General features: G+C 38.4%; 1 protein-coding gene across 2 annotated transcripts in view; it reads left to right on the top strand.

The window, feature by feature from the left end:
* The first annotated feature begins 50 nt into the window (after nucleotides 1-50).
* Nucleotides 51-20,964, top strand: part of sclt1 (sodium channel and clathrin linker 1) — a 35,285-nt gene continuing 14,371 nt past the window's right edge. The window contains exons 1-14 of one of the 2 annotated variants that reach the window (XM_030145102.1): nucleotides 51-355; nucleotides 494-537; nucleotides 988-1,055; nucleotides 3,210-3,262; nucleotides 3,467-3,539; nucleotides 4,425-4,480; nucleotides 4,730-4,865; nucleotides 9,422-9,544; nucleotides 9,706-9,771; nucleotides 10,469-10,539; nucleotides 12,296-12,386; nucleotides 12,480-12,571; nucleotides 13,983-14,160; nucleotides 14,323-14,421. In XM_030145102.1, the coding sequence (XP_030000962.1) occupies nucleotides 504-537; nucleotides 988-1,055; nucleotides 3,210-3,262; nucleotides 3,467-3,539; nucleotides 4,425-4,480; nucleotides 4,730-4,865; nucleotides 9,422-9,544; nucleotides 9,706-9,771; nucleotides 10,469-10,539; nucleotides 12,296-12,386; nucleotides 12,480-12,571; nucleotides 13,983-14,160; nucleotides 14,323-14,421 (1,140 nt within the window). In that variant the 5' untranslated portion in view covers nucleotides 51-355; nucleotides 494-503. Of the gene's footprint in view, nucleotides 538-987; nucleotides 1,056-3,209; nucleotides 3,263-3,466; nucleotides 3,540-4,424; nucleotides 4,481-4,729; nucleotides 4,866-9,421; nucleotides 9,545-9,705; nucleotides 9,772-10,468; nucleotides 10,540-12,295; nucleotides 12,387-12,479; nucleotides 12,572-13,982; nucleotides 14,161-14,322; nucleotides 14,422-20,964 lie in introns of both variants that reach the window. The other variant, XM_030145093.1, reaches the window with a different exon arrangement.

Raw genomic sequence — 20,964 nt, 5'->3', positions numbered from 1 at the left:
GGCGGAGTAATTTCGGGGGTGCACCTCTTCTCTGATTGGTTGTTATTTGTTTCCCTTGAAAGCAAACGGCGGAACCGGAGTTTCAAGTATACAGTCCCATTTAATCTTATATAATAGTTGCATTTGTGAATTCATACATTTATACACGTCTTAACTCTCAGTTTGTCGTAAGATTTAACAGTGTTTTGCTCTGTGTGTTCGCCGTTAGCTAACTATAAACTAAAACAATAGTCACTGGAGTTAGCTGAGATTTATTGGCCTGCTAACGTATGTTGTCGTTGCTAACCACTCTGCCGATGTAAAGCCTTGTTTTGGTGGATAATCTGTAACGTCCTCAGTGCATATTGAGGTTTAGGTTAGTACCACTGAGCGATTCTGTTTTTCTTCCGCCTCAGAAAATGTGTTGTCAGAGGGGTTATTCCTGTTCCTGTTTTACTCCCGTCTCCTAACCGATGTTTAGTTTCTAACCTGTCAACACAATCTGTTTTGTAAGCGTCTTCACCATGGAAGCAGAAATACAGTTTTTGCGCGATCAAGGTAAGAAGGTCGAAGCCGTCCTTCCACTTGAAATCAAGTCTCTGTTCTTGACCCTTATCTGCAGTGTATTTCATGATATCTGTGTGGAGTAGGATAGTCACAGTCATTTCACATTCATCTCCTCTACAGTAAATACTCCATTTATTGGATGAAGAATGGGGAGAAAAGAGTACACAAATAAACAAATCAAATCCATAATAACAATGTGATAGACTTTCAAAGAAAGAGTTCAAAGTGAAGTTCTGCTGCTGACATATAATTTTTATCTGTAACCACTGAGTAAAATATAAATGATCAGTTAGAATAACTTAAAAGATGGGGTTGTGTTAAGTGATTTGGTAATCATTAATATGCTTGTTCAGTTTTTTTTAGGGAAAATGGAATCTTGACAACTCTGTACACTAGATCAACATGAGTGTATATAGCCTTGATTTTGCTTTTTTTTGTCAGTACACAGGTTAAATTCTGCCCTCAGCCAGTATCAACATGGAAATCACACTCAGTCCACATCATTTCAGGTATTATCAACCTCTGCAGAGTGACAAAGATTTAGAAATTATTCTGTTTCATTATTTTATTAGTTGACGGATAGTGTTGATAATTTTTAAACACCAGTTTAATAATGATAACTACAGGGTGTCCCATAAGTCTCCATACATAGGAAAAATAAACGTTTCTTGACATAAACCATTTTTATTTATATAATATGCTCTATATGACTGCCATTTTGTCGGGAACACATTTCAATGCGTGTCCTCCCCTGCTGAAGAACTATAAAGAAGAAATATAAAGAAATACATATTAGAACCATATATGTATGGAATGTATTATGTCTCCTATGTATGGAAACTTATGGGACACCCTGTACTAACAGAAAACAGCTGACAGTTGATCATCTGATGTCAAACCCCCCCCCCCCCCCACACACACACACACACACACACACACACACACAAAAAAAAAAAACCCCGGAGAGGATGGACTTTATCATAAACTGAATAACTATTGAAGTTGACATCTAAATAGAAGGTAGAAATAGGCACAACTTAAATATTTCGCTATTTTTCCCCTGTAAAGTTAACACTTAAAGTTGAGAATCATATTAACCATCAGCCACTGTCAGAGCCGAGTTCTTTCAGGGCAAGGTTAAGGGTGTCACGGATGGACAGCCCACTACTTTTTGATTCATAACTTTTGAACCAGACAAGTTTAAGACAAATATTACACATAATTGGAAAGGTCTAAATCCAATCTTAAACATACTCAAAGGGTAAAATTTAGTTTCAAATATTTTTTTAAATGAAAAATATCAAAACTATTGTGTCACAGATGGACAAAAAAATTAACGTCTATTTTTTTGCAAGAATTACAAAGTTCTCAAAAATGAAGTTCCTATGACATTTTCATCCCAAAATGTATTCAGTGTATACCTTAAACCCTCTATTTTACAACCTAATAATTAGTTAGAGGAAAAAAATATTTTATCATACCTAAATAGCAAGAGTTTTGAAACATGGCAGTGTCATGGATGGACAAAGGCAAAAATGTCACAGATGGACAACAAAAGTAAACATCAAATTAAACAATTTTTATTTCAATTATGAATATTTTATTCTTTTTTTTTTTTTTTTTTTTTACAATATTTACAACATACAAATAACATTAACAATATATTCAAATGTATTTTGCATAGATATACGCATTTATTAATTTTAAATGCTGTGTGTTTAGAATATGACATAAATAATAGTCAAACGTCAATGTATTTGGAATAAATGAAGTTTATTCATGAGCGTTTATAATATGAACCCAGAATGAAGGCAGAAAACTTTGTCACTTTCCAAACATTCACACTCATAAAACTCCTCTCATGTTTTTCACAAATTTTTTGTCAATTCAAAATAAATTTTCCTGAAAATATAAGTTTATAAGTAACCTTCCCAAAAATATAAGTTTGGTATAGCTTATTGTAATTCAGTTTTTTTGACCAGATATTAACCTTCCCTCGACTTCACCCTTAAGGAATGATAATTTAACTCCTACCAGTATCGATTAATGGCCTGAACTAATTCTGTCTATTTGATTTCTATCATTTTTTTAGGTTACATGAAAATGTCCATGATAGAACATATGACATTATGTCATATGAGATGATTTGCATTGTTTTAATTGCAAAAAGATATATCCATTGTAAGCTTTCCATATTTACTTTGTATGGATGCTCTGACACTTCTGAGCTGAACAAGACACTGATGTTTAAAATGGCATTTTGGCTGATACCAGTACCCAGATTATTTTCTGTTCTATTTATGCCTTTGTTGTTATTTACTCTCGCTTTTGAGACAAGTGAACAAAGAAATTTTCATTGTGGAAAAAATAACTGTTTTAAAATCTTTCTGGCCTCTTCATGCTATATTTGAATGAGCACAAATCAAATCATGTATATTTATGAAACAGTGTTCAGGGTGACATGGTAGATAAACATCTGATGCTTCTGTTGATGAAATGATATCTTATTTTCCAATAGGTGATGTCAGAAAAACGCTGCTGATGTGTAGCCCATATATTTATGCATGCCTCATATTCTGTTGGTGAACAGTATTTTGTATTCATTAAATATCACATGGAGATGACCCTTAATGTTTATCCTCTATACATCTTATGTTTATCAGGTTGAGGAGACGGGACAAACAGAGTCTCCTGCACCCTGGATCTCAGATAGAAGGTTGGGGACCACACAGATGTTTGTGTCTCTTAATAATTCCAATAAACATTTCCTGATAACAGCAGCATCACTGGCGAATAACTGTTTGATCTTGTTACACTGTTGAAAAAAACCTTGTTGTAAGTCTGGGTTATGTATTTAACATCCTGATATCACTGTACTGTAGTACACAATAATTTTGTGACATCTAATTCATCTTTACAGTATTATGGCTCCGCTGATTGCAGAGTATGATCGGCACATGGATGAAATGACAGAGCAGCTACAGAGATACCAGGTGACAAACATAAAGGCTGAACTGAAATAATCAAAATGCACGTGTGAAATAGTTCATTTATATCTGGCCACAATTGCATTTTTTCCCCACTTATATCTTGAATGAGACAAAGCTCTCCATAAAGTCTACTCCATCACATTCCAAAGATTCTCAGTGAGGTTCAGGTCCAGACTCTTTTATGGACGCATAACAGTGTTGAACCTAGACCTGACCAACTGAACCAACCCCAGATCATAACACTGTCCCTACAGCTTTGTACTGTAGGCACTAGGCATGATGGGTAATCACTTCATCCACCTATCCCCTTCACCTTGATGCGCCTGTTACTCTGGAACAGGGTCAGTTTGGACTCATCAGACCACATGACCTCTTTACATTGAAACACGGTCCAATCTTTATGTTCTCTATCAAACTGAGATAGAGAACTGAAATGAGAAGCTCCTCACTGCATCAGTTAAAGGGTTAAAGAACATGTTGCAACTGAAACATATTTATCATTGCAGTCGTTGTCCAATGGAAGGATCTGAACTATTGGCAAGGTTAAATCCAGGTGGCTGTGTATTAAGTATCTTAGTTTTGACTGCTAATATGATACACCTCTAAAGTACTGTGTTCTAATTTAAGCTCTGTTAAAATCCTAAATTAACCGGGTTACATTTTAAAAAAATACCCCATAGTGTTGAGTAGGTGAATATATTTACACCTCTTGGACTGAATTTGCTCTAAAGAATCAGTTAAAAAATTGTCTTTTCCTAGAACATGTTACTTGTCCTGCTACTTTGTCACTAAGGCAGTGTTCGTGTGACTGCAAGTGTTATCTGAGGTTTCAAGGTGTCATTATTTATTAATCATAGTCAGTGTGATGTATTTTTTTTCAATAAACAGGTGCAGATGGCAGATGTAAAAGTGAAACTGGAGAGGGTTGTCAGTGAGAACGAAAGGTAAAAAGTTTACATGCAGAGGAGAAAAGCTTTTAATCCTTCACTCATCATACATGCTTTTCTGACATGCGTCACCACATTTGAGAGTTTCACTTATTGACTGTTTGTTAGTTGAATTGCTCTGCAAAAAGTAAAACCACAATGATTATGGTACTTGGGTTTCATCAAGACTGCATGACTAGCTGAAAAAGGTCAGTCAGTTATTAAGGCTAAAATAAGCTATTCAGTCTGAACTCCCTACATTTTCAGGCTTCATGCAGAGCTGAGGGAGTCTGTGGAGAGGCAGCTCCATGCTGTACCGGTGGTTCCTGGAGTGGAGGGCGGCACACTAGAGGAAGAAGCAGTCGTCAGAAACCTTCAGGAACAGATCCAGCTGTCAGAACAGGTCTGCATATGCTCATGTGTTTAAATATGTTGACTGATTTTGGAACTAAAATTTTATCCCACGTTCTATTTGTTTGTTTTGGGCGGCACAGTGGTGCAGTGGATAGCACTGTCACCTCACAGCAAGAAGGTCCTGGGTTCAATTCTGACACCAAGACTTTTCTGTGTGGAGTTTGCATGTTCTCTGTGGGTTCACTCTGGGTACTCCAGCTTCCTCCCACCATCCAAAGACATGCACTGATAGGTTAACTGGTGAATCTAAAATTATCCATAGGTGTGAATGTGAGAGTGATTGTTGTTTGTCTCTATATGTCAGCCCTGTGATGAAATGGTGACACATCCAGTGTGTACTCCACCTTCATCCATAGGTAGGTGGGATAGGCTCCAGCACATAAAGCGGTTCAGATGGATGGATGGACATGTTTGTTTTGCTGAGCACTTATGGAAAAACTCTTGTTTAGTGCTCTTACTAAGAGCTAAATTACAAATGCCATTCCAGAAAAATGTAGTAACAACTAAAATCTGTGGTTTGTTTATTTGTGTGAACTTTTGTCTAACTGACAAAAGCACAATAAGTGCAGTGTTTTCACTTGAACATCTTTATTGTATTTTGTAAATATAAACACATTTTAGATTTTGATGCCTGAAACACACTCAAGACAAACTGACTGAAAAGCTGTGTGAATCTACTGCTGTATTCACACCTGGAATGTCCTTTGGTCTGCTTATTTGATTTGGATCGAATGAGGACTTGATTTTTTTCGTTTGGGTCAGATCACATTCTCATTGCACTTGTTGCTAGTGGACCAAAATTTGTAAACAGAAGCACGCATGTGACAAATTGGGCTGGCACTGGACAGAGAAGTCAGGGGCAGGGTGAATCAGAGGCGGCTGGTGTTGATTAAAACAAATGTGAAGGTCCTACGTGCAGTTATCATTTTCGGAATATGTATTCTATTTTTACAGACACAAATTTCCAAAATAATGTTAACTGTCCAGAACAGCTCATTCCATGCTAGTTCGTAATATGGGCCCCTGACCAAATGTCAATGAGACATTCAGTCTCCTCATCACTCCACGTCTGTCCACGGCTCATGGCTGCTGCTATTAGCTCTGACCAGAGCCCTATAAAGAGTTACGCTGCTCCGGTGATCATGTGGTTGATGTAAGTCTGAATAGTTCCAAATGAACCAAGTGCTGTCATGTTCTTCTGTGGGACAGACAGCAGTGAGTGCGTTATTGCAGGTAAATCTCAAAATAAACCACACACATCCATTGTGTCACTACTGTATGTATTGTTGTGTCAGATATACTTTTGAGTAGTGGGGCTGACCACTGAAAGGACTGTATTTATTACTTTGAAAACTTAAATTTTGGGGGAAAGGTTGGTGTTAGTTTGGGTAAGCTACTTACATGAGAGGTGCTAACTTTTCAAGTTCATTCATTCTGCAATTGTACTGTACTTGTAAGGACAATTTACCATTTTTAAGTTTTACTACTATAGGACTGAGGTACAAGCAGAAAACAGTGGTTTGCTGTGAACACTGTGTGTCTGCCAAGCTCTGCTCTCCTGATAACACATACAAGACAACTAGCGGGTAGCATAGCGGCTAACTTAGCATGCTAGCATTAGCACGAATGCTAAACTCATTAAAAACTCAACAGAATTCTTATATAATGAGTTGGATCTTACAAATGCCAAGTTACAGAAGTTTCGCTTCCTTTAACTCATGAATAATAACTTTAATGAACTTTTCCTGGCAGAGCTCAGCTCTACAGCATCTCCTCCTAATTAGCACATGACCTCAGCTGACAAACTGAACCAAACACCACCAGGTTCAGCAAAACAACTAAAATAAAACCTACTGATAACAACATTTGTACTAACATTACCTTATCTTAAAAAGTCCATAATTTGTGGTTATAGTGGCCACGTCAAGCTAGCTAACTAATAGGGCTACAGCTGAAAATCAAACATAACAGTTGTTTAAGATATAAATTTATACAAACACTAACACATACCAGACAAAACAGAATTTACAACATAAATGTCTGCTAATACAGGAAAAAGGCTTGATAATTTGGAAGATGACGATATCTTATTAACTTAGCACTGGAATTGCTCAGTCAGCTGCAATAGACATTAATGTGTTCCGACGCCACGACACTCAATGTTGGAACTATCGGCCCCTCCATGACCCGAAGTAAGTCCATATTTCATCCATCATTTTTTACAAGAGTCTATGGAAGTGTCGCCACTCTGTTATTCCAAAGGCTCTGGCTCTGACAACCCATGCAGCTCAGCTACTTCCAGCAGCTACGGTGGCTCGTAAAGCACAAAAAGGCACATGGTTCCTTGGTTTGTTTCGGCTCAAGGCCAATTATATTCACACCAGAAGTGAACCGGCTCAGAGTCCGTTTGGAAGTGGAAGGTGGTCTTGGTCCGCTTGTTTGATTCAAATCAGAGTTTGCATGTTTGTATTCACACCTAAAAAATAATCTGGACTTTCCGGGGAAATAAACTCTGGTCTGTTTTAAATGGACCAAACAAAGTAGGTGTGAATATTCCCGTAAGTAATAGTGTTCTGTCAGATTCCACAATTAACAGGTTAACGGGTTACAGGAGAAGGATCATGATTGGATTTGAAAGGAGCTTCCTGTAAAGACTGGTCTGTATGAGGATGGATTAAACTCAACAGTTTCATCATTCAGATTCAGGAAGACCCAGGAAATCTTGGTATAGACATCAAAAGCACGAACCACTGTTGAGAGAGTGTGAATTTTGACTGTTATGTAACTTTGCATGAGAAATTTGTGAACGCCGGAAACCTGTTGTCTTTGAACACAGTCTCAAACGATCAAACAATGTAATTAAAAGACTAGAAGCACTCGGAGAGCGCAGACCTCCGCCAAGGCTGATCAGTGGGCCCCCCCGTGGGCCCCCCCGCGCCAAGGAGGTTATGTTTTTGCCAGGGTCTGTTTGTTTGTCTGTCTGTCTGTCTGTCTGTCTGTTTGTCTGTCCGTTAGTGTGCAACATAACTCAAAAAGTTATGGACAGATTTGGATGAAATTTTCAGGGTTTGTTGGAAATGGGCCCCCCCGTGGGCCCCCCCACCCCCGATCACCACCAAAATGTAATCATTTCTTCCTTATCCCATTTCCAACAAACCCTGAAAATTTCATCAAAATCTGTCCATAACTTTTTGAGTTATGTTGCACATTAACGGACAGACAAACAAACAAACAAACCCTGGCAAAAACATAACCTCCTTGGCGGAGGTAACAAACCCGGGCAAAAACATAACCTCCTTGGCGGAGGTAAAAAGGTGATCTAACATTGGGGCAAACATGCTTCTGTACCAGCTTTGTGTATGTTGCAGATAGCAAAATGTAGATTTGTTTCTATTTACAAAATGCAAAAAATAACTCAGCCACGTACAACTAAAGTTCAAGTAAATGAACAATACCCAGAGATCCTAGATTGTATTGTATTAGAGAAAATGTCACACAACTTTCCTGTAAGTGGGATTTGTATTTGACAGAAACACTACTTACAAAGAGGCAGTGAGCATAGTCCTGTCAAACATGTTCTTCTAATGACTGCATGTTATACAAAATGTGGTTTATGAAGTTGATAACACCATACATTGGAGCTTTTTTCTGTATTAAGGCAGAAATGTCTGTGGAAAGATAAACATTTTGCAATTTTGCAACATTTTTGAAGTTAGGGTTAATTTATTGATGAATCTTGTAAATGAGCAGTAGACTAACTGTTAATTAAAATACTTGTTACCTCAACCAGGAGGTATTGTGATCACTTTGCTTTGTGTGTTTGTTTGTTAGCAACTTTACAGGAAAACTATTACAACCATCTTTACCAAATTTTACCCCCAGATAGGCCTAGGCCCTGGAACGAACCCATTAAATTTTGGGCCAAGTAGGCCAAAGTTCAAGGTCACAAAATCTCAAATTTTCCTATCTCTCGTCATTGAGCAATTTTCGAAAATTCATAAAAAATTCAGAACAACTCCAATTAGCCTCCAATTTGATACACCCGTAGTTTCTAACAATGTCTTGTATCTGGCACAAAATTGTCCACATCCACTGTGGAATGTGGACTCAGGACATTTCAATTTAACATTGAAAATCCCATTTACGACACATTTTTCATTATAACTAAACAAATATTGATTGGAATTTAATATAATTTGACATACACATGACTAGTACCAAGCTTCAACTTTTTCTGCTGTATGGAACAACCTTGAAACTGTTTAATTTAAAAAGAAATAGTCGATCCACACAAGCACACCGTTCGGGGTGCTTGGCGGAGGTTTGCGTTCTCTGAACACTTTTCAAAACTGTACCAAATAAAATGCAAGAGTATATTAAATGAACCCAAACCCATTTTTACATTGTTTTCATGTCTTATTTCACTGTGACAGAGGCTAACTTTCTATGTTACGTTATGTGCACCTCATGTACGACAAACACATAAGCTCATAACTTTGTTTAAAAGTACACAATGAGGGTATATCATCATGTTTATTTCTTTAGGAACGAGTACAAGCCATGGAGCTGTGGCAGACAACAGTTCAGGAGCTGGACCGCCTTCAGCAGGTCCACCAGAAGACTGTCTCTGATGGGCAGGTCCACAGTGCTCAGAGACATCAGCTCAAGGTTAAGTATTCGCCGCGCACAACCAGGGGAATAACACGTCAGACGTAAACCACTAGATGGAGCCATTATCGTAGAAATGTCATTAATGAGCTTGATACAGCCTGAGTTAATTACAAGCAGTTAGCTTTTATTCAAAGGCCCTGTTTCTTTCTCCTTTGCAGGATCAGCTCGTTCAGTTCCAGCAGCACACACACAAACTCCAAGCGGCCAATCAGAAACTGGAATCGGTAAGTGACGGTTAATTAAATGCTTGTTAAATTATTGCCTCCTAATTAGACATGGGATCGAAATGCTGTGCGCTTCTCCCAAATTAACCCTGCTCTAATAATTAGTCTTGTAAGAAAGTGAAACCGTTTTTAAATCAGTCTGCTAGTCAGACAGCCAACCTGTCCCGGTTGTATAATGGTCTGTCAGTTCGCCTGGTAATCCTCTAACTGCCTTAGGTTTTTCCAGGACATTATTTCTCTCTCTGTCTATTGCTCAGTGTTACACTGTTTAGACTATGTGGCGAGACAGCAGCTCAACTTTACTTTAGATGAAGGTGCACAGCTTCCAATATATATATTTATTCACTCTGAAGTCATAGACATAAACACACAGAGACTGTAAGTCACCCTGGTGCTGACTGTGGACACAGCGCAGTGTGTTTGGAGACAGTAATACTATATCTGTGTGTTGCATTTTTAATGAGAGGGCAAGTCTTGGGCTTTCCCCCTGTAGACTTTTCATACGAGCAGGTTTTTTTTCCAGTCCCCATGTTTGAGAACAGTTGACTTTGTAACAGTGAATGCAAACCTAGGGAGGGGTCCGAGGAAGTTTTGAGAGAGGAGCTTTTCAGGAGCATTAGTTTAAAGATAAAGTTGGAGGTGAATGCTTGGAGTCATGCCCGACAAATGGCCCTCATGTCTGTCTTGCCACACTCAGACCAACCAGCAGTTCCTCAAGACGCTGACGGAGCAGAGTACAGAGATGGAGGAGCTCCACGGCCAGCTCAGGTAACCAAAGGGCTTCAGAGTGGTCCATGTGCAACACAGGGTTACGCTTTAACACAAGCCATTTAATTGATGAAAAATGAGTCGCATGCTGCTCAGTTAAAGTGTCGGAGTTTCTATAAAATGTCAAGAAAATTTGAAGTGAGCTTTTGAAAAGTCGCACAAAAAAGAAAATGTGAATGACGCGCATTTCCCTAAACTGGTTTGGACTGAACAGACTAGGCTTGGTGTCATCAGCAGGTGGCGCTGTGGGCGGTGTTACACATGATTGTATTAAACTAATTAGAGGAAGTGGGACATTCTGTTGCTATTTTTTGCAGATTAAATAGAGGAATCATTTTGTCTTCTAATTGCTAGCAAAATTTTTGGTTGATACTAATAGTTAAAATAAAAATTTAGCTGATACTGTTTCTAATGTTATTCTCTGTGTTTCATTTTTTTTTGCCCACCCCCCTTGTGCCAGGGACTCTAAACTCTTCAGACATATATTTATTTTATTGGTTTATTTGACAGGGACAGAATGTATCTTTATTGTAAATGTTGAGTTGATCAAAAAGCTGTTTTTAATCTCATTTCCCAGGACAGATGTTACAGCCTAAAAGGAGAAAAATGAAATATTAATATTTAAGTACTAAATAAGATTTAAATTACTACTATGATGATAATTTCTAAGCATGCATAAGTAATTATAAATGACAGAAGAATAATATAATATTTTTACAGAATACACCCATACTGTATTATAAGGTACTATTTAAAACACTCAGCACAGAGGCATGTAATACAAGTCACGCAGAGCAATTAAATGAAACCAATTAATGTGGAATATGGATTGAATTAAAGCCATAGTGTGCCTTAATTTAGAATTTATTCAAAAAACCTGTTTCCAAAATGTGTAAGAAAAAAACTTACTGTGAAATTGAGGGACTTTCTCTCAAATTTCAATGTTTCCCTAAGCCTTTTCCAACATGACACTTCAAAGCACACATTAAATACATTTATTGAAAACACATCTGATAACCTCTACTTCAGTGGTTCTCAATCTTTTTCTGTGCCCCCCCCCCCCCCCCCCCTCTTTGGAGGACAAAAAATCTCCAGGCCCCCCTCAACCCCAACAACATTGTAACAGTTGTGTAATTAAAACTTTTATTGAAAGACACATCAATTTCGTAACAATACTTTTTGCTTTTCTTTGAATAATTTGTTGTGCAAATGAAAAATAATTTAGATTTTTGCTTGAACAATACAAATAAACTCAACAAGACTGCTCCCTGAGACAATATTTTTCCAAATAAATTAGGAAATTTGCAATTATCTTACAACTATGACAATAAAGTTACTTTTTTTTAGAACAACAAACAAATTTTGGTAACAAGGATAAACATTTTAACATTATCAGTGGGTATAATGAGCCCGTTTTTATTGCACATCTCAGAACATTAAAGTATAAACTGTGCAAAAACAGAATCATTGCACATTTTTCTTTTCCAATCCAACCTTTGTCCATTCTCCAAACCTAAACTCTGTAGTGACAGATCACCATGGCAGTAGATTTGTTTGTTATACGTCCCTAAAATGAATCCCGGGTGCTCCAACGCTAAAACACTAGTTCCACCTGCTACATGTTGTAACCCGAAGAAGAAAAAAAACATCCAGGAGTGCCCGCCTCACAGTTTGAAAAACACTAATTCAAGATGACAGCCTGTTTCCTGTACCAGTGCGTGATGAAAGTCTTGTTTTTTCCTTTCTCCTGTTGCAGGCAGGCTAAGGCTGAACTGAGAACAGCCACAGCCAAAGTGGGCGAGATGACCAAACTGCTGCAGAGTGTCCAGGATGAGATCCAGAGGCGGGTGAGGGGGAAAATAAAATGCAAAGTACAGAAGTAGGATTTCATACAACCGAGAACGATGTTAAAAACAGATCATCTTTGAATGTGTTTGTAGGAGGAGGATGTGGCAGAGGCTCAGGGCCGCGAGGATGCAGCAGACAGAAGGCTCCAGCAGCTTCAGTCAGCCTTAAGCCAGCTGGAGGTCAGGTGAGCACATGTTAAACTGCTGCCTCTCCTGCACTCCCTTTTGGAGCTCTGTGAAATTTAAAGGATACCTGTAGTGAATTTTCATCGCTCGCTATCTCAAAAGATCAACTATCATGCTAGCAGTTCCATCCGGTACCTTATAGCCCATTGTCGAGTACGCTTGAGTACTAAGTCACTGCTCCGTCAGTCAGACAGGGTCAGATACATGTTGCCTGCTTCACGGGCTGTTCCAGCACTCATAATAATGAAACCTCATAGCTCACAGTATTGTCCAATTACCTGGGCTATGATGGACTGGTTACTGAGCTCGTGCAGCAGCAGACACCAGGCTAAGATGACACATTATCGTCCAGTGCTGGGTCATGTCTCTAGGACAAAGGCGGAGTGCAAAGTTTACGGCTGCACAAACAAAGTGCAAACACGTACTTTCCACTTAATCTGTTCACTGACTGCTACTTGTTCATTAGTACTCCATTGTAACAGAGCTTAATTTTCTGAAAATACAGGATCTTGTTGACCTTAATACAGTGGTAGTGATATACAAGGCACATAATAATCTTCTCCCTCCTTTCATCCAGCAGATGTTTGAATGTAGGAAAAGTCAGTATAGCCTCAGAGGAACTAGCATTTTTAAAAAAGCAAAGGCAAGAACAAATAAATAAAGGGGATGTATTTCTGTTAGAGGGGTTCATCTTTGGAATGGCCTGGAAGATCGATTAAAACAGTTTAAAACAGTTAAACTGTTAAAAAGATGTATAAATTAACAATTATTCAAAAATATAGAGCTCAGGATTGACTAAAGAAAATAGTTGTTTAAAAGACTAGGATCAACGTTTGTAGTTGAGATAAGGACATGATTTACCTGAATTAAATTAAATATGTATTCTCTTGTGTTGTGTATTTAGAAATGATTACATTGAAAACAATTTTTGTTTGTTTTCTTGTGGAAACATTGTGTTAATTGTAAATAGGGTTAGGCAAAAGAAGTCTTTATTTCAGCCTAAAGACTTACGGTCTCAGTGTATATGGAACAATGGATATGTTGTTTTTGTTTGTTGTTTAAAGTAATTAACGACCGAATAAACTACTCCTGCTACTACTACTACTACTGCTGCTACTACTCCATCACCCGGAATCTACATTGGTACGTCACTTATGTCCGGCAGTGGCTGCTCCCCATAGGTTCTGCCCACATGTGTAATTCATTTCAATTCAATAAAAAGTCCAGTGTGATTCATTTATTTTACATAATTTGCGCCTCCCTTATACCTGATGCACGAAGCACAATTAATGTCGTAAGCATGACCAGTATAGGTACACTTTAAGTAGAATACCACCGAATGTTGAAATAGGAATTCAATTTTTTTTAAAAAACATATTTCACATTCTAATATCTCCTCTCATTTGCTAGACTAAAAACTGCAACTCAGGAGGCCGAGACAGTTCGCAGAGAGCAAGCTGTGTGGGAGAGGAAGGTCAGTGAACTCCAGACCTGCTGCACCACCTTAGAGGAGGAGAAGTACGAGGCCCTGGCTAAAGTCCGAGAGAGCGTTCAGGTGGCCGAGGAAGCCGCATTGCAGAAGGAACAGGTGACTTGAATCACTCTGTCTATTCTTTATTTATTTATTTTTTTTGTCCTCCAGTGGCAGAGTTTTCCCCGCAATCTAACGGAGGGGAGATGCACTGTTCTCTGGCAAGCCTTCAGCACTGTTGCAAAGTGTACTGTGTCTGTCTGTACCGTCTCCCTTCAGGCCCTGTTAAGAGAGAAACAGAAGACGGAGGAGCTAGAGAGGACAAGGGAGGCCATAAAACAGTTGATCCAGGATGCTGCAGTCCGTACAAGGAAAGAGGTGAGGAGGCTTGAATGGCTCTCGAGGCAAGAAGATTTTTCTAAGGGAGTTAAGGCAGCACTGAAAACTCTAGGATGAAGTTTGAAGATGAACCAGGCAGTCTGAAAACGACTTTAGCAAAGGGATAGGGCTAAAAGCGGGATCACATTTTATTTATTACAGTATATAAGCATTCCAATGAGGCCTGAAAGCTGAAGAATGAAGGTTCATTAGAATATTAAGATAATAATTTTCATCCATGGTCTAGTGCTACGTAGGTTAGGTCCAGGTTTCAGATTTCAACTAGTACAGTGTTTATAATGATCTGAGTTCATCCAGTTACTTGTGAGCCTCTGAAAATGGAGAGGGGCTACGTTTTAAACTGTTGTAATTCCTAAATCACAAGCGTCAAACATACGGCCCGTGGCCCGCCAAAGGGTCCAATCCAGCCCATGGGATGAATTTGTGAAAGGAAAAAATTACACTGAAGATATTAACAATCAGTGATGTTAAAATCATTTTAGTTCAGGTTCCAATTTGATCTAAAGTAGATCAGGCCAGTCAAATACTATAACAACCTATAAACAAGTGGTGCCAGGCACAACAAACCCCACCCCTCGCATGTATTGTAACTTATTTTGGCATCAATCCAGCTGATGTCATCTTATCTATGCGTGTGTTGATGTCACCATAGACAAATTTTGGCCATTATAACTATTTGGGAAAAAAAAGATTTTAAAAATTCATGCAAATTTTTAACTTTGATCTACTTTTCTCAGAATGCAATCACATCTATTCTGGGTCACTGGCAATCTATAAACCCAATTTGGTATGAATTGAACCAATAGTTTTGCTGCTAAAGTGTTAACAAAGAAACAAACCAAACCAAAAACAATACCCCTTGCATCCCCTTTGGGGGGTGGGATGATAATAGCAACTCCAAATTGTACTATGTATTTTAGTATAAAAATGTAAAATTACATGAAAAAGTTTACATTAACAAACTATCCTTTCACAAAAAATGGGAATAATCTGAACAAATATGAACAACCTGAAATGTCTTAAGAGAAGTAAGTGCAATTTTACCAATATTCTGCCTGTTACTAGATATTTTGTGTATTTCTAGATCCACTGTGATCTATTTACATGATAAACAGAGGCATGTTATTGTTAAAATTTCTTAAGACATTTCAGGTTCTTCATGTTATTCATGCTTTTAATGAAACTTTGTAGATGTAAACATTATTATAATGTAATTTTCCTTTTTTCCACTTCAGGTCATTCTGGGCTGAATGTGGCCCCTGAACTAAAAAGAGTTTGACACCCCTGTCCTAAACGGTCAATGCAGTATTTTTTTGTGAAACCTCTTGATTTAAAGCTGAAAGTCCACACTTCATCACTTCATTCGCTTCACATCTTGATTGTTTCAGTTCTAATCGACTGTGGTGCTGTACTGAAGCAAAACATCTGCGTCACCGTTCAAATACTTACGGACTTGACCATATTTAAGCAAAGGAATACAGGAAAAACTCATAATTAAACAATGTTAGTGGCCATACGAGTATGAATTTGGTAGGTGTACTTGAATTCATATTGTTCGTCAATGGCTACACATATTACCGTCCAGAGGGAATGAGAATTTATTTAAAAACTGAACTGAAGCTGGCATGTATTCTGTGTCAAACTGTGATACAGGCAGCAGCACCGTCTATAAATGAGTGGGTTTTTGTTTCTGTTTGCAATGACTAGTCTGGCTCACTTGAAGTGCTCTGTCCTGGAATAAGAACATTTCCATCACATAGTACCAAGACTGTTGTTCTCGTTCCTTCCTCTACCTGTGCTTTGAAATTCCTCCTCATTACATGTAAAAACAACCTCAAAACTACAACTACAGCTTGAAAAGGGCCAGATTTGACAAAGACGCGTCTTTGTATTTACTTTTTTGTTTTGTGTTTCATGGATTTTATTAATTTTAATACCATGAAGCGCCTCCTGATGTGCACGTGTCACTGAAACAACTTTGCTCCTGACACTATTTTACAAATGCACCGTTGCAGCATCCTGTACTCAGCGATGTCCAAAAACTAGACAAACAATCGAGGGAACATTTACCCCTTCTCCAGAATGATAGTAGAGGATGCCAGGCCTATCTACAGCACTGGAATAGAGCTAATGAAGTGTAGAAATACAGCAGGTTTGGCTATTGAGACGACAACATGACTACTTTGGTCCGAACATTTACCTGCTGATGTGGCAGTTACCCTTCTGACATTTAGTCACCAAATGGAAAATCTGGCCACATGTGAAGCTTTGCAGGTGTCACATATATTTCTGCTGTGATCAATACATTCTGTAAACAAATGCCCAAGGTTTGCCATTGTGATCAACTTAAATATAAGTAATACTCTGTTTTACTGCTCATATATCACTGCTCTACAATTTCTTAGAAAATATCTGCTTCAGACATTAAATGTGCAAAATCTTACATAGTTAATAAAATGAATCAGAACACAAATTATAAAAGTGCTGGTTAGCTCATGTTTTCAGTATATATGATGGTGTGTTATTTCACATGTATGTAGGTTTATGTTCATTTTATACAATAGATTTATAAATATTCCAATAGCACGAACCTGAAAAGGGAATGCATTGCAATGTGCAGACACTCCCCTGTTTTGAGATAGATCTGGTAGCTCTGAGGCAAACATTCCTTTTGAATAAAACCCAGACCCTCATTCTCAGAATTTCACATTTTGACCAAAGACTATCTTAAGCCACTTTTACACACAGATCCCAGAAAAAAGGTGAGATGGTGATCCCGCCTTTTTGTCACCACTGACCAATTTCCACAGCCAAGACAAAGAAGTAACAGAGGTGAAACAGGATGGACTTTTACACAGCGGACCTGAGTTTGAATCAAAGGGGTGGTAATGCAGTGCAGTGTATAGCGTGACTTATAACTTGTGCATCAGAAATACCCCAAGCATAGCGGTGTTGCTAACCTCTCCAGAGTCCTTCACCGTTCCACAAATGTTAGCATGGATAGAGTCCTTCACCCAAAGTGACAACAGCTGGCAGATCTTGGCGTCTCCCCAGTTCAACATCTTTCTGGTTGAGTTGATGTTTGTTTACCGTACACGGCCCACACTCATTTTTAAATGCCCCCGGTCAATGCAATGCGTCATCAAAACGTCACACCTTGGTTGCGGAATGAGAGGTGTTCCTTTTACATAGCGTTCTGGAATCATGATTCCACCTTTATCACTGTTCTGTTACTACCTCCAGAGGCGTTACAGAGCTGTGATAAAGGTGGGACCAAATGATCCCACCATTTCGTTTACAAAGACGTCATTTCGGAATAAAGGCGAAATATTCCCGTAACAGATGTGCTGTGTTAAAGGGACTATTGACTCTTAGCATCACAGTTATCACGTGACTAGGGGTGCAGCGCCATGGTGAACGGCAAAAGCAACACAACAAGCAAACGAATGAGCGACGGATTATGGCTACCAGCACTGAAAATAAAGTTTTGGAGTTGTCCTGCAAAGTGACTAACCTTACTGGACGGCACAAAGAACACTATTTGGAGAAGCTAGCGATAGCAGGACTAGCTAGGAAGGATCAAGGAAAATCCTCCAGTCTACCGGAGTTTAAAGCACACGATCTGTACCATTCTGTTCTAAATGGAGGTTCCCCAGACACAGGTGCTGATCTAAAAGCAGACAAAAGTCTGGATGATACCAGTTCTTAGTCTCAGGTTAGATTACCGAGTTGCTTTACTGCGCTCACGGCAGAGGAATGTATCTCATAATGGTAAAGGAAAGATACAGCTAACGTTAGCTAGCTAGCTGTGTATGTTTTTAACATGTTTCCCCCATCATGACATCCAAACTCAAATAGACTGTAACTACAAGCAGCTCTAATTAACTAGCATTGTGTAATAATGTTAGTGGCTGTCATAAGTAGCCTACAATATTAGCTCTGTTGTTGAAGTGGCTGCCATTCTACTATCGACACACAGTAATATGTACAGTTTGACCACTATAACATGGCACAGCATAATGACAATAACAGTATATCATATAATATACTGTGTCTGGTACAAAGGCAGCCACTACGACAACAGAGCTAATATTGAAGGTACTTATGACAGCCACTGGAACATAGTGGCTCATAGTAGTTAACCCAGTCTACCACCTAGCTAGCATTTGGTGGCGCTAATGTGCTATGGACACAAACAGAGCCTGTTCTATCTGTAATATCAGGTCCATCATAGCCAGGCTCTGTCTGGAACCAGCTGAAACCATGGGTGTCTGTGAAGAAGGATGGAACTGTTGTGTGCGGCCACTGTACGTGTAAAGCAGGGTTAAAAACAAACAACAACAAGAACGTTCAGATCAAATTCTATATTAGCCCGTTTGCCGTCCAGTGTGCAGTCCAGCACTTCCACCGTCCGTCATGGCGCTCGTTTGCGGCGCGAACAGAGCATGACGTAACGCGCAAAGGGTCAATAGAAACTACAACCAACTAGCACTTTTGACTTAATTTTTCTTTATTAGTGACTCAAATTTGGTAAAGTTTAACTACTTTTATTCTGGAAGCATTTTACTTGTAGGCCAGTATATTTAGCCATGAAAACGTCCACCATTAAATGCCCTCCATTTAATAGTCTTCGTCGCAGTGTTATGGTTATGCCTCAACTCAAGTGACTCTCCAAATGACCCTTCACTATCTCACACTGGTTTCAGTTCAGGGCATAGTAACAACGAACAGGATCAGACTGAATCCTGACTCAGCTGAAATGATGTTTTCAAATAAAAATCTTTGAAACCCTCAAATTCCCCTCTCACCTTCGTCAACATTTACCCCCAGTTTCACAGGCATTTCCAGATTTTTGTATTTTGTAAATATGTTTTTATATTTATATCAGTCTCACAAAGGCATATCTCTATTACATACAGTATTTTATGCCACAATCACATTATAACACAAGTATAGTGTTAATTTGTAAAAAATATTTTGAAAATTCACAGAGAACCTTTATTGTTACATAAAAGTATATTACTGTTTCATGACACCCTGCCCTTATTGTTCCATGCAAATGCAATATTAAATGCAGCCAGCAGATGTCACTGTATTTAACTATCAAAAGTTTCGAAACACTGAACACTTTCAACGCAAACGGTTCATATTGAGTCAGTGGTTCAGAAAAAGCTAATAATTAGCCTCACAACTCCATCAGTTGCTTTACTGTAGCTCTGGCGTTTTGCTCTGACCTAACCTCTGTTGGAGAAATGGTAATTAACGTTCCACTAATGAGGGAGCTTCTCCGCTGTTTAATCCTGTTAATGAAGCCTAGTGTGACCGCAGCACCGGTTGTCATCTCAGTCTGTGGTTGGCTTTCAACACATGATGATAGTCCGTACAGTAATTATAAATGCATCACACTTTACATAAAGTGCAGACCTCCCTTTGCCTTTTTTTTTCACCATCGCGCTAATTTTCTCAAGGAGTTAATTGACGTTGAATGCAAAGGGAGGCCTTTTTCTTCTGTCATCTGTTGTCTCTCATATCCTGACTTTCTCTCAGGTCAACATTTTTATCTTAATCTTTGGCTCGGTGCAAGTTTGACTGAAGAACGCCAAGTGGCTTCCCTTTTTTTGGATAAAACTTTGTGTTCTCCTTTAACTTCTAAACTTTTTGCTATAGTGAAACATAATTTTAGATGTTTATAGCATAATACAATGAACATCATTGTGAGAAAAGTGAAAAAAATAATCATTAGTGTATGTCTCCCTGTAGATATGTATTTGACCCCAGTGATAAGGTGGAAATGACCCTTAAAAGCACTTGAAAAGTATTTGAATTTGGCCTTGAAAAATCTGTACGAAACCTGAACTACTGCAGGCAAAAAATATCCCCATATATCAGTAACAGACATGCTTATGGAAAGTTTTTTAACTTTTGTATTTTTCAAGGAAACAGAAGTTCGGTTAACAAAGGCAGCCTTAATAATTTGTTTTCACTTTTGGATGATTTTCCATTTTTTTCACAAGGTTTCGTTATCAGTTTTACAGGATTGTTTTGGGCCATTTGCTTTTATTCCGATAGTGGTTATTTGAGAGGCCACAGCTACAAGATCAGAGAAAAGAGGGAGATATTTTCAAGTTGTGTTTAAACCCCTGAGGTCACACCTTATCACACCCTATCCATAAGGACTATTGTCTAAGAACTGGTTTTAAAAATGCTGCGACGCGCTGTAGATTCCGGAGTAGGGTAGGAAAATATTGATGCTCGTGATAAAAAAAAAAAAAAATCTTTAAAACACTTTGTTTTGTTTATACTTATTTTTACTCATAAATATGATATATGATGTTGATCAAACATTTAATCACTTATTATTTTGGATGTTCTATATCTGGAATTCTGAGATTCTCTGCTGTTTATTTTGATCATAAAGAGTAGTTTAAAACCACAAAAAACTGCAATATACATTTGTTGTTGGCACTGTGTGCGCATATTTACATTTTTTTTTTTTTTTTGTCCTTGTGTCCCCTTTACCTT

Source organism: Sphaeramia orbicularis, chromosome 1 (genome assembly GCF_902148855.1).
Source record: "Sphaeramia orbicularis chromosome 1, fSphaOr1.1, whole genome shotgun sequence".
Lineage (NCBI taxonomy): Eukaryota > Metazoa > Chordata > Actinopteri > Kurtiformes > Apogonidae > Sphaeramia > Sphaeramia orbicularis.
The sequence above is the reverse complement of the archived record's forward strand: the minus strand, read 5'-3'. Positions and strand labels throughout refer to the sequence as shown.